Here is a 13,921-nt window from a genome sequence, read left to right on the forward strand (position 1 = left end):
CTCCTTGCTGTCCCCAGTCCACCTGGCCATGCTCCTGCTCCAGTTTCAACTGACCTGAGCCCTAGGACCGTGCCCCAGGACTACCTGACATGAAGGCTCCTTGCTGTCCCCAGTCCACCTGACTGTGCTGCTGCTCCAGTTTCAACTGTTCTGCCTTATTATTATTCGACCATGCTGGTCATTTATGAACATTTGAACATCTTGGTCATGTTCTGTTATAATCTCTACCCGGCACAGCCAGAAGAGGACTGGCCACCCCACATAGCCCGGTTCCTCTCTAGGTTTCTTCCTAGGTTTTGGCCTTTCTAGGGAGTTTTTCCTAGCCACCGTGCTTTTACACCTGCATTGTTTGCTGTTTGGGGTTTTAGGCTGGGTTTCTGTACAGCACTTTGAGATATCAGCTGATGTACGAAGGGCTATATAAATAAATTTGATTTGATTTGATTTGATGTGCAGATGATGATGTGCAGACCATGATATGCAAGTAGAAATACTGGTGTGCAAAAGAGAGAAAAAGTAAATAAAAACAATATGGGGATGAGTTAGTAGTTGGATGGGCTATTTACAGATGGGCTGTGTACAGCTGCAGCGATCGGTAAGCTGCTCAAATAGATTAAAGTTGGTGAGGGAGATATAAGTATCCAACTTCAGTGATTTTTGCAATTCGTTCCAGTCATTGGCAGCAGAGAACTGGAAGGAAAGGCGGCCAAAGTAGGTGTTGGCTTTGGGGATGACCAGTGAGATATACCTGCTGGAATGCGTGCTACGGGTGGATGTTGGTATGGTGACGAGTGAGCTGAGGTAAGGCAGAGCTTTACCTTGCAGAGACTTATAGATGACCTGGAGCCAGTGGGTTTGGCGACAAATATGTAGCGAGGGCAAAGAGAAGAGGCAAAGAGTAGTCTCTGACTCTGGAAGATGGAGATGTTTCCCCCTTCCAGGTGGGAATGCCAGGAAGAAATGGAGGACGAGGAGGAAGAGAGCAGAAATTATGTTGGGTGCTCTCTCTCCCTCTCTCTCTCTCTCTCTCTCTCTCTCTCTCCCTCTCTCTCTCTCTTTCTTTCTCTCTCTCTCTCTCTCTCTCTCTCTCTCTCTCTCTCTCTCTCTCTCTCTCTCTCTCTCTCTCTCTCTCTCTCTCTCTCTCTCTCTCTCCCTCTCCCTCTCCCTCTCCCTCTCCCTCTCCCTCTCCCTCTCTCTCTCTCTCTCTCTCTCTCTCTCTCTCTCTCTCTCTCTCTCTCTCTCTCTCTCTTCTCTTTCTCTCTCTTTCTCTCTCTCTCTCTCTCTCTTCCTCTCTCTCTCTAGGCTGAGATGATGTATGGCTGCAAAGGCCACATGTTGGCCGTGTGATGGATTAAAGCACTTTGTAGGAAAATTACCGAGAGCGCCTCAGCACCCCCGAGTCCAGCCTTAAATAAAACTCTCTTCAATATTGAAATGGAGAAAGGAGAGGACAGAGGAGGAAAGGTAAAAGAGGAGATGAGAGACAAACACAAACACATTTACCCACACAATGCACTTAAGCTATGTGAAAATAGACTTGCAATGAGAGATTTTGCTGTATAGACCTTTTAGCGTATGGGGTTTAGCATTGTTATAGCTTCTGTAGATAATGGTGATATTTGGAAGAAATTAGACTTAAATAAATGTGCTGAAAACTAAGACAAACACTAGCTTTTTTTAAATCCTTATTTTTTTAATGAGCGGTGCAAAAATCATGTCACGCTCATTTTCATTCATAGGTTGTTTACAGTTTTTCTCAATTTGCTAAAACACACTTTCTGAAACCTTGCTCCATTTCCTGAAAACATTAAACACAAAACCTCATCTTCAGGCACTATTTACATAACCTCTGACTCCTCTCGCAAAATGAAACATTCGCCTCAAAACAGTTTTTACCTGTGTTTAAAATCAAACACTGCTCTCAAATCATAAACAAAGTGATCAAAATGATATACACTCTCAAGCAGTCAGTGAACAATACACCGAAAAATAGAAAACACATTGTTCAAAACATACCATTCTCAGGGAGAAGTACATTTTTAATCTAAAACAATATTCATCTTTTTCCGTCATTGTCTTTTGATGAACGAAAACATGTTCTATCATAGTAGCTCAAAATTGATCAGAAATTACTACTCTGCTTTGCTCTTTGCAATTCTGTTTTTTGTTCTTCCTCCTCCTTGTTCCCCTATTTGTACAGTACTGTACCCTGCATCTCACAAACGTCTCCTTTGTCTCTGTGATACTGTAATTCTTGTTCTTTGTTGATATGAACCTGCAACCAGTCAAAATCTATTGAGCAGTCAGTACTGTTAATAAATGGGAAGCACAGTGTTCAGGGCCATACAATTCATCCATTGTACAGTATACAGACTACAATGCACTGTACTACAGTATCCATTCTCAGACTTTCTCCTTCCCACCTTCAACAACCTGTTTGCTCTCTGAACTGGCTTATATTGGGTGTGTCGCATCATTTGAAACAGGTTAAATCATGTTCTCTATTTGTATTTCATTGTTGCCACTTGTGTTTACCAGTATGGATGACATGTGCATTAGAGTGCAGAATGTGTTTTGAGAATGAGAATGTGTTTAGAATTTTGCTGAAAAGTCTAAGTGAGATCTGCAAATTGTGTTTTACCATGTGAAATGGTTTAAGGTATTGACAACAGACTGCATAATTAGCTAAATGAGTCCAGGCAACTGAGAACTTTGTTCAGCCAATTGGTTTTAGTGTTTTAGCAATTGAGAAAAACTGTAATCATGTAGGTCATTCTGTGTTTTTGATTGGTCAGTGTATTAGTGCTGTTAATGGTACTCTGTTCAGATTGGTCAGTTTAAGGTAGAATGTTGTCTTCCTCTGCTCATCACTTATTGTTCATCCAACCACAGGCATAAATGAATGAATGTTTCACATCTGTGGATAAGCAGTGTGAGGAGGACTCTAGATTAGCGGGCAATGTAAAGAGGTTTCAGAACCACTACCACATTACTACCCTTCCCTCTGTGTTAGCAACAGAGCAGACTTTCATCTAAAACACCTTTGTCCAACTACATAGCCCAGATTTCTCTACCAACCCTGAAGCCAGCAAGACATCACTGCTCACCCCACATACCCCGTCCAACATGGCACCATTACACCCCCCCACCACTCGTTCTCCCTCTCTCTCTATCACACACACACACAGACACATACACACAGATGCACACACACGCCTGGTCGTATCTCTTAGTTATGGCTTCTATTGGCTTCCACAGGCCTAAACCCCTGTAGAGCAGTAAGCATACACACCAGCTGTCTCTCTCTCCATAGGGTGGGCCCGCCACACGTGGCTCTTGCACATCGCCTCAGTGACTCTTGATGTCTCTGTTTGTTTTTGTTTTTCTTCCACGCTGTCCCCTCCCTTCGTTTGTCTGTCGGAGGCTGTCAGTGGGAGCGGCTCATGCGGCTTCTTTGATAGATGTGTCAGAGAGCTGTTCAAACCCATACTATGGCAGACCTAGGATGCGTCCTAAATGGAACCCTCTTCCCTTTATACTGTACTACTTTTGATCAGGGTCCATATGGCTCTGGTCAAAATGAATGCAAAATATATAGGGAATAGGGTCCCATTTGGGACGCAGACCTGAGAATGGAGGCGGGCATAGCTATAAAGGCACAGATAGGCTGCTACGCATCAGTGTATTGTGTGTGACCTGTTAACTCAAAGACATTGACTTGTAGCCCCTTCCTGCACTCCAATAATCAAATCATCCTCTAGTGACCTCATGGGTGGAATGTTATTCATATTTTTCATAATTTCATAATGAATAAAAACCCGCTGAAAATCCGGTGTTTCTATGTCAAACGATTTTGTTATATGTCATGTGATGTATATAAAGCATAAAGTTGGATGCAAACTCAAATACATTTCAACTCTTTATCTGACATGGTGTCTTCTTTTATTTAATCCCATTTTTTAAATTACTTTTATTTAACTAAGTCAGTTAAAGAAGAAATTCTTATTTTCAATGACAGGAACAGTGGGTTAACTGCCTTATTCAGGGGCAAAATGATTTGTACCTTGTGAGCTAGGGGATTTGAACTTGCAACCTTTTGGTTACTATCCCAACGCTCTAAGCACTAGGCTACCCTGCCGCCCCATAGAAGCATATCTTGAGGACGGTTTCAACACCTAAACTCTACATAGATAAACACAAAGCAGACACGCCGTTGTGCACACGCGCACACGCACGGACACACACACATTCAATTAAGGATACCCTTTTCTGCCCATTATGCAATATGAGTATCCCCCCGGTGGCCCTTATTGCAAAAGGTCACCTCCATAAATTAAAAGCCAATTAGATTTTTTTTCCGGTTTAAAAAAAAGCAACATGTTTTCCGTCATATTTCTTTCCTTTCTCTCTTAAAGAGGGACTGGCAGAAATAGGTGCTTCTTTCATAGGTCACGTCTAGGGGAGAGAGGGGAAGTGCTCGACACGCAGCATTAACTGCATCCTCTGTAAACGAGGATCAGAGGGTGAAGGCTGAGAGGTTGGTTGGATGGCTGAGGTCAGTCCTTGGCTGTGAGAATGTTAGGATTCAGCTCATGTTTTATTAATATACGGTACACCAACATCAAGGACCCATGCACTCAAGGCCAAGACCACTTCTATTCTGTACTGCTTTATTCCACTCAGTATCGAGCTTTCGAGACAACACATTATTTTGATGACTCCATACTAAACACAACCTGAAGCTGGACTGATACATTGGCTGATGGGTTATGAGATAAGTTGACGTGTTAACACATAGCGAGGGTTGTAGGGACAGAGGTTCTGTCTGCTCCCGTCTGCGATATGATTAGTGTTCTCTCTCATTGGCCTGTGTGTGTGTGTGTGTGTGTGTGTGTGTGTGTGTGTGTGTGTGTGTGTGTGTGTGTGTGTGTGTGTGTGTGTGTGTGCGTGTGTGTGTGTGTGTGTGTGTGTGTGTGTGCGTGTGTGTGTGCGTGTGTGCGTGTAAGGCAGACAGGCCTTATACTTCCACACTGGAGGAAATGAGTGAAGGAGCGAATAATTGATAGTGACAAGTCTCTCCCCGCTTTAATTGCTGGTGGTGAATTAGATTACCTTTTCAAAGTGCCTTCATTAGCAGGGGGAAGATCCATACCAACTCTAACTCTGATTGTCCTCATATTGTTCTCCTCTGAACCTGCCCTGGCAGGGTGGCTGTGTTTGCTTTGGCGGGATTGGGTAGGGATGTTTTGGTGGGTGTCATTGGTAGATGGATGCAGTCATTTTGTGTAATGTAGGTTGGCTTCCGTGGCGTGTGTTCGAGTACAGCACCACCACCAGTCAGAACCCCAGCTCTATACCCTATCACCAGCCCCAGTCATACCCAGCCCCATCTATATCTATCCCTATCCCCATCCCCATTGATCCCTATCCCTGTGTCTTATCCCCAGCCCTAGTCATCCCCATCCCCATCCTATAGTCTCAGTTCACTCGCCAGCCCCAGTCAGCTCCATCCCTGTTTCCAGCCTGCCTCCCACTGAGTCTAATGTAGTGTGCAGGAGCCAGGGGAGTCGCATGCGCTCAGCACAGCTCAGCTGGGCTCAGAACGGCCAGCATTATAAACTTACCGTGTGATTATTGTCAGAGCGGGACTCTGCTGCCCGGGGAGTCTGCACTGATGGGTAGTGTGTCACTGAGTACAGCCAGCCTGGGAGGGAGGAGGAGGAGAGAGAACAGGGAGTGGAGAACTCTGACTGAAGAGGGAAAAGAAAGCAGAGGGAGGGAAGGCTGAGATGATACATGGTGTGGGAGATAAAGAGAGCACGTAGGGGAGTGATATATAGAGAGAGGAGGATAAGAATAGTGTGGGGGAAGAAAAAGAGAGGCAATAGGGAAATCAGGGAGGGGAGAAAAATGTTGAAGAAAAAGGGATGGGGAGAGAAGGAGAAATTAGAGGAAATTGTTAAGCGTGTGCTGTGATATTGTTTCTCTCTCTCTCCATCTTCCTCTCCCTCTCTCTCTAAACGGTGGGGATGTAGCCTGTATCTGCCAAGGAAAAGGAACTCAATTTGGGACAATTTACTCGGCAGTCTCGGGCCTGATGTACCTTGGGGACAGAGAATAGGAGAGAATGAAACTGAAGGAAGATAGAATCAGCAAGAGACACACACACACACACAGTCCACATACACAAACCCCTCTCGTACAAGGCACACAATTGCCACAAAGTAGATTTCACTTAGTTAGGTCTCCCAGGCGAGTCAAAAGGTTTAAGTTCATAAGGATTGGAAATGAAAAGCCTGAGATTTGGCCAGATGAAATGTGGGCTATTGGATTTTAGCACCACCACCTCTTACAGAGACAGATGGTCAGGGTAACTGTTGAAATTGTGTTGTGGAAGGGGTCACATGGGTAGTGAAAGGGTATCTTCATGATATGCTCTCGTTTCTACACTTAGCTCAGGTGGAATCGAATCATAAACCTCTCTACCCCTCTACGTACGTAACCCCAACTTGGGGAAAGAGGTCGTAAACGTCACAGGACATGAATGGAGCGATACTATAGCCGTGTGCTAGCGTAGCGTGTGTGTTTGTTTTTGTTTGTGTGTGTGTGTGTGTGTGTGTGTGTGTGTCAGTAACATGTCTGTGCTCCACCCAAACAGATAGGCCACCTGGAGGGCCACTTCACCCTGAGAGACAGCAGGGGGAGCCCTGGCAGAGAGAGCAGGGGTGAGTGTCTACTGCACTTCAGGTAGAATATTTAACCACTGATCTAGGGTCAGATAACCATATCCCTAATCCTAACCATCAGGGGGATGATAAAATAGCTGACCCCATATCAGTGTTTAGGAGAAGCTATTACCTATTCCATCTGCTATGAGCACAGAGAGACACATAACACCACCTGTGTTGTATCCGTACTGTATATGTATTTCCAAGCCTTTCTAGGGAGTTTTTCCCCAGCCACCGTGCTTCTACACCTGCATTGCTTGCTGTTTGGGGTTTTAGACTGGGTTTCTGTACAGCTCTTTGAGATATCAGCTGATGTAAGAAGGGCTTAATTTGAGTTGATATGATATGCATACATTATGGTGGGGTTATATGTTATGTGGTGACATGTTTGAGTGTAAGCTGTCTGTAGGAAACTGATGTGAAAGAGAGACTATTCCATTTTATTCCGATGTGGCTATTGTATACATTTACCACGGCCCTGTTCGAAGCAAATTCACACCAACGTATGAGTTTTAATTTTACGCAGCATGTATATGCAAATGTGGACTCATTTGGTTTTGCGTTGCCGCTTTAATCAAGCCTAGTGTTGATGAGAAAAGAGAGAGAGTGTGTGTTGATGTTTACCTCTTTGGTATGGACCCCCCCTAGCACCCCGCCCGCCCCCCCCCATCCCAACCCTTTTGTACCACCTCTATCACCCCATCCCCGCTCTGCATAACCCTCCTCGCATGCAGCCTCCTCGCACCGAGGCGTTGCTAGGGCAACTGTCACCCACGGCGACATCCCATGACAGCATGGGGCGACTGGAGGGGAGAGAGGGGCTGTGGCACATCCTGTGTCCTCTCTCTAAGGTCCCCTCTCTCTTTCTCCCCTGTAGACCTGGCCCTTTACCAAACCCTGCACCCCGATCACACCCTTCATTCACTGTCCTGACCCCTCACACACATGCACACGGACGCGTGCAAGCACACACACACACGCTCGCACAAACAGACATACACCTAGATGCACAACACACACACACACACGCTCGCACAAACAGACATACACCTATACGTACAACACACACACACACACACGCTCGCACAAACAGACATACACCTAGACGCACAACACACACACACACGCTCGCACAAACAGACATACACCTAGACGCACAACACACACACACACAATACCCCCTACAGCAGAGAGAAGATCCTCTAACTTTTACCATCTGAATCAGACTCCGTGTGATTAATTGAAGTAATTTATGCACAATCTCTAGTGACTCCATGTATGCTTCATGATTTCATTAAATTGTAAGTTTAATTACTTTTCTAGCATCTTAACTTTAGGTGAAAATGAATTCACACTCTGACAATATTGCATATTTGATAATGAGTCTCAAACGTAATGGATGGCGCAAATAATGTTTTGTAATCATGAAATATTACACAAATATTGCGTATTTACATTGTGCAACCATGGCAGTTTCCTTGCTATAACCCTCATTATACAGGTATGTTGTATTTGCATTACATTTACATTCTCCTCTCCATTCCCATTGGTTGGTGTTTGCTGTTTAACCCGCCTGTTGAGGATGTAGTTTAGAGTGGAACTACAGCTCTGACATCACTCTCTATAACATGATTAGTGAATTCCTATGTTTAGGAGTGTGAGACCTAGAACTCCTATGTTCCAGACTAATATAATCTGCTTAATTGATTTTTGGGGGGTTTAAAACAGTCAATATTGTAATAGGGTTATGAGAGACTTTTATTTGTGTAAGTGTGCGCGCGCGCGCGCATGTGTGTGTGTGTGTGTGTGTGTGTGTGTGTGTGTGTGTGTGTGTGTGTGTGTGTGTGTGTGTGTGTGTGTGTGTGTGTGTGTGTGTGTGTGTGTGTGTGTGTGTGTGTGTGTGTGTGTGTGTGTGTGTGACAAATACAATTAGTGTGCTACCTGGGCTGTAGCCAAGGCCTGCTGCTCTGCTCTGCAAACCCCTGAGCCTCAGCTTTTCTCTGACTTGTTTTCAGCTCAGTTGATAGCAGTGGATCTGTCTACCAGTATAATGTACGTGAGATAACTCTATGGGGCTTACATCTTTATTTGATAGGATTGGTGGTTAGTCTAGTCTTGTTGTCAGTCTTGGTGTGCCGACAACAGACCTTTATGAAATGCAGAAGCAGTCCCAGCCTATGATCCCAATGTAGACCATATTGAGTTTTGAGTTGAGTCTTATTTCATGTGTGCTATGGCAGCTACTGAGTTGCAGACACATTTAAGGCGATAAACTGAGACACAAGAAATGTATAGTAAGTTATACTATAACATCCGGATGGCATAGAGATCAGTGAGCTTGTGGATGTGACGTGAGGTAATGTGGGAAGATTGCAAACAGACATTATCTCTCTCAGAGAGAGAAAGAGGGGCATGGTGGAGGAATGGTCTGTTGTGGTCCCCACGAGGGAGTGTGGGTTTGTCACCATGTAATCCCGACCCATGCAGCCCGAGCAAAGCAACAATTAGCCATTGTGCTAATTACACTGCTAATTACATGTTTACCAAGCCTCTGGAAAGCAGCTCATCACAGAGATCTTCAAGGTCTGAGACGACACGCAGATAAGGCCTCAACATACGCACACACGTGCATGAACAGCACACACTCGCACCTGCACACACCACACACACACACACGCGCACACACACAGACTGACTGATTCTGCTGTGCTGAGTGTAGCTGCTAGGCTTCAGACTGCAGAGTTCCACGCTCTGACAGTAATATCATTTCCCAGTCTTCAGAGGGCATGTCTGTGTGACGTAAAACAGAATGAGATCAGACTCTCCCTCTCTCTCTCCCTCTATCTCTCTTTTTCTCTCTCTCTCCTCTCTCTCTCTCTCTCTCTCTCTCTCTCTCTCTCTCTCTCTCTCTCTCTCTCTCTCTCTCTCTCTCTCTCTCTCTCCTCTTCCAGCTCTATGGCACACACTCTTGATTCACCTATCTCAGCCATCTCACCTGAATCACGCTCCCTGGGGGAACACACACACACACTGATTCTCAGAGACTGAACTCCACAGTGACCTTTTACAGAGCGTCTCAGACACAGACCCCCACCTGCTTCTGACCTACACACACGTCACTGCTAGTGCGGAATAAAAACACACACACACACATAGGCACACACACATAGGCACACACACACACACACACACACACATTCACATCCCCCCAGTGTAGAACACACACACACACACACACACACATAGGCACACATAGGCACACACCTTATGGCAGAATACACTAATTCACACTTAATTGGTGCAAAACCTGAAAGAATGGGACACCAACAAAGATGTCAACAATAGAGCAAATGCAAATGCAAAAAACATGAAGCTATAAATCATTTGTTTACCCGTCACAACGAAAGTAAAACAAAAATATTTTTTGTTGCTTTTTTATGTGGTAAAGATACGTTTACATTTTTTTTTTTTACTAATCTCATGAAGTTATATCATGTAATAAAAATGGAATATATCGTTATTAAATTACAGAAACATTACACACTGTGGCTTCAATATTCATTCATTTATACATACATACACAGAATACAACACTGTGTGCACTCAAGTACAGCCGACTCATGTAAACACTGTAAATAACAAAAATAGTACACACTATAAGGATGGTGCTCTGTGTCTACAGTGTTTCTCTTTGATGACCCCCCCGTTTCAACCTCATTGTTGTGTGGAGGTTTGATTTTGCTTCTGATTCTAACGATACCCCACAATACCTTCTCTCCTCCCCTCCCGCCCCTCCCCTTCTCAGTGCTCCTATCCTCCTCCCAAGGATGGAAAACATTAGATTTATTTTTTCTCTCTTTCTCTCCAACCTCTCTCTGTCGGTGTTGTGTGTGTGTGTTTTTTAAGACTCCAGTCACATCCGCAATCCCACGGCCCTATAAGGAGCTTTCACGCTTTTTGGTTTGCTTTAGATGTTTAATACCCCCTCTCTTTTGTGTCAGGGAGCTGGAGAGGCGTTAAGAAGCGCTGATAAACCCACTTAGATCCCTTCCTGGCCCGTCACCCCGGCCTGCCAGGCCGCTTTAGCAGGGAGCTGATCTGTGACGGCCTGCCACTCAAACTGAGAGCTTCTGAAGGCTGACACAATAGAGTGAGCAGCGCATAGGGCCCCGGCAGAGGGAGAGATGGAGGGAGGAGAGATTCTTGGAGGAGAGGGTAGGGAGGGAGTGGGAGAGGGAGTCCAGGGGACAAGAGGTGCAGGGAAGAAGGGGAGAGGGGGTATGAGTCTTCCTTGACCCTCCCCTGTCTTCCACTGTGGCCTCTTCTTTCTGCTGTCCATCGTTCCCCCTTTCTCTCTCCTCTGTCATATCCTCTAACCTTTGTTCCGTCCATTTGCCTCTCACATTCAGCCCCAATCAATCTCCGATTTGTTTCTCACTCCGGTCCATCCTCCCTCTCTTCATTCTCCACCTTTCTTTCTTCCTATCACAGCCTCATCCCCCTCTCTGTGTTTCCCCCCTTCTCTCCCCCCTGTCTCTTTGTCCGTCAACCTCCTCCTTGTCTCTCTTTCTCCCCCTCCCTTCTCCTGTCTCTATGGTCAGGCTGTCAGTGAGGGAAAGGATGGAAAGGGGAGAGGAGAGAGGAGGAGATAGGGATCAGTGGCGTGCGTCCAGGCGTGGGGTGGCAATGGTGGTGGTGGTGTGCGACCCCACTCCGCTTCGCCATAATGGGCTGGGGCAGACAGAGAGACAGACAGACAGCCGGAAGAGTGACAGGGAGCGGGGTGATTGACAGGGGCACACTGGCTCTGGCTCCCGCATCCCAGGGGGCCGTGGGGGGTAGCCGAGCCCGAAATGTCAGCCGTGATATCTGCACAGTTCCCAGTGTCTGCTCTGCCCGTATCGCACGGCTGCAGCTGGCTGCCATCACCCGCCCTCACTCACACTCGTTCCTGCTCGCCCTCTGTCTCTCACTCTCCCTTTCTCTCTCTCTCTCCTTTACTCTCTCTTGCTCTCTCTCTCCCTCACTCATGCTCATTCCTGCTTACCTTCTGTTTCTCTCTCTTTCCATCTCTGTCCTCTGTCTCTCTCTCTGTCTTCTTCTCTCTCCCCCCTGTTTATCATCTCTCTCTCTCCCACTCTCTTGCTGCCTCATTAACACGCATATTCTTTCAACCAGTTTGTTTATCATAGCTGTCTCCTCATCTCTTTCTCCATTCATCTCTCAATCTCTCTTTCAGCCTCTCCTGTTCTCTCTCCATCTGGCCACACTTCATTGTGATTTGGAAAATGTCAGCTTCAGGTGGTCATCTTTTGTTTTGAACTTGGGTTTGCATTACAATGGCTCACTTTGTGTTCTCTGAGAGAGAGAGAGAGAGAGAGAGAGAGAGAGAGAGAGAGAGAGAGAGAGAGAGTAAGCGAGTTATAACATTTAAATTACAATTTTTATCATCAATAAAGTACCTGAAAACAGGGGAGAAATAATCACGAGAGTGATACGGTGTTGTATTCTCAATTAAACTTTTAGTTCAATGAGAAAAGACCGCCATTTTCCCCAGGAATATTGGTGGAGACCAGAGCAATCGATCTCCGGCTCATAGATTAAGAGCATTTCGTAGATCACAGATTAACACTTTTAGGCACCACAAAATAAAGTAATCAATATAACGTTTACACATTACTCTCACAATTCGTACCCTTTGACAGATTTTAGCTTTAACACAATTATATGAATGTTATCAATCTCTATCAACTAATACTGAATGCATCTTTTTAACCTTAGATGTTTTAAGATCCTCACATACTATGAACTTACTAATACTTTTTAATGTATAACAGGCTATGAATATTTCCTTTCACCTGTCACACTCTCCCCGACAAAATAAATGTTGTCCCAACATTGTCTTCTTCAACAGTCCGTATGCACTGGACCTAGAAAATCCTCTTCTGTAAGGTAGTACTTGAGCAGAGGTCAAGGGTCACAGTTCAAATATAACTAACAAGTTATATTCACAGTCCATATCTGTTGACCAGCTATATAACATAAGCAGTATTTTCTCATACTATTGATCAACAGTCCATCAATTTTAATGATCTATATGCATAGTCTGCAAATTGTCTCTTTTCAAAGTCTGTGAAATCAGACAGTAGTCCATGGTCAAACATGTCAACTCTGTAGCCTCATGTTTGCTGAAGCCTATACATGTAAGGTGGCTGAAAGTAACATTGCTGTAGTGATGGCAGCCATGGAACCAGTCCTGGTGCAGAGTAGACAGGGAACAACTGTGGCTGTGGCTGGATACTGTAGCAGGAAGGGATACCAAGCTGATCATAGGTGATACGTCTTGGAGGGTGTCTCTCTCTTTGTGGCAGCTGGTAGGCTGGTTCCTCAGGTTCAGCAGCATCAGTATATGAAGGAAAGGCACTTGGTGGATGATCATCAGGCACATTTTCAGCAGGCAAGTCTTTAACTGTTGTTGTCTCCTCCAGCCGCTTTTCAACAAGAGGCTGTGCTGGTAGCGAATCAGGGACTGGCACTGCAACTGTCTGTTTCACTGTTGGGGGCCTGTGTTCCCACTCTCTCGCTGGTTCAGCATTCCTCTCCTCAGGTGCTGTAGGAGATGTGGGAACCTGTAGCGGCTCATGATGAAGGTCATATTCATCCCCACTGTCTTCATCAGAATCTAGAGTCTGTGATGCAGGCTGGTGTCTCCTCGTTTTCTGACTTTTGTCCACTTTGGTCATTTCTGGTTGTGTCTCAAAAGGTAAGTGGTCACAGGACATGAGCAGATTTCTGTGCAGGACCCTGGAGCGTCCCCTACCCTTTTCTGGTCTCAATTCATAAATCAGCAGGTCTGAACCCATTTGTCTCACCACTGTGTGAATTGTATCTTCCCAATAGTTACGGAGTTTTCCTGGTCCTCCTCTTGGTGTCAGGTTTTTAATCAGAACTCGCTCGCCAGGCTGTAGCACTGAACTCCTAACTTTAGTGTCATAGTACTTCTTACTTCTTTCAGTGGCTTTCTGAGCATTTTCATTTGCAATGGCGTATGCGTCTTCCATCCCTCATTTCCAGTTCTCCACGTATTCTCGCTGGTTACTGGAACCTGCCTCTGCGCACAATCCAAAGAGCATATCAACTGGAAGCCTGGGTGATCTCCCAAACAGAAGATAAAATGGTGAATAGCCAGTCCC

The 13,921-nt window shown here is 45.3% G+C and overlaps 1 protein-coding gene across 6 annotated transcripts in view; it reads left to right on the plus strand.

Moving 5' to 3' along the window:
• LOC118364187 (neuroendocrine convertase 1-like) overlaps positions 1-13,921 on the plus strand; it is a 153,715-nt gene that overhangs the window by 19,626 nt on the left and 120,168 nt on the right. For 5 of the 6 annotated variants that reach the window (XM_052489300.1, XM_052489298.1, XM_052489302.1 and 2 more), the window contains one exon: positions 6,659-6,725. The exons of the other annotated variant lie outside the window; for it this stretch is intronic. In XM_052489300.1, the coding sequence (XP_052345260.1) occupies positions 6,659-6,725 (67 nt within the window). The remainder of the gene's footprint in view (positions 1-6,658; positions 6,726-13,921) is intronic. 6 annotated transcript variants of the gene reach the window in all.

The sequence above is a fragment of the Oncorhynchus keta genome, chromosome 31, assembly GCF_023373465.1.
Source record: "Oncorhynchus keta strain PuntledgeMale-10-30-2019 chromosome 31, Oket_V2, whole genome shotgun sequence".
In the NCBI taxonomy this organism is placed as follows: domain Eukaryota; kingdom Metazoa; phylum Chordata; class Actinopteri; order Salmoniformes; family Salmonidae; genus Oncorhynchus; species Oncorhynchus keta.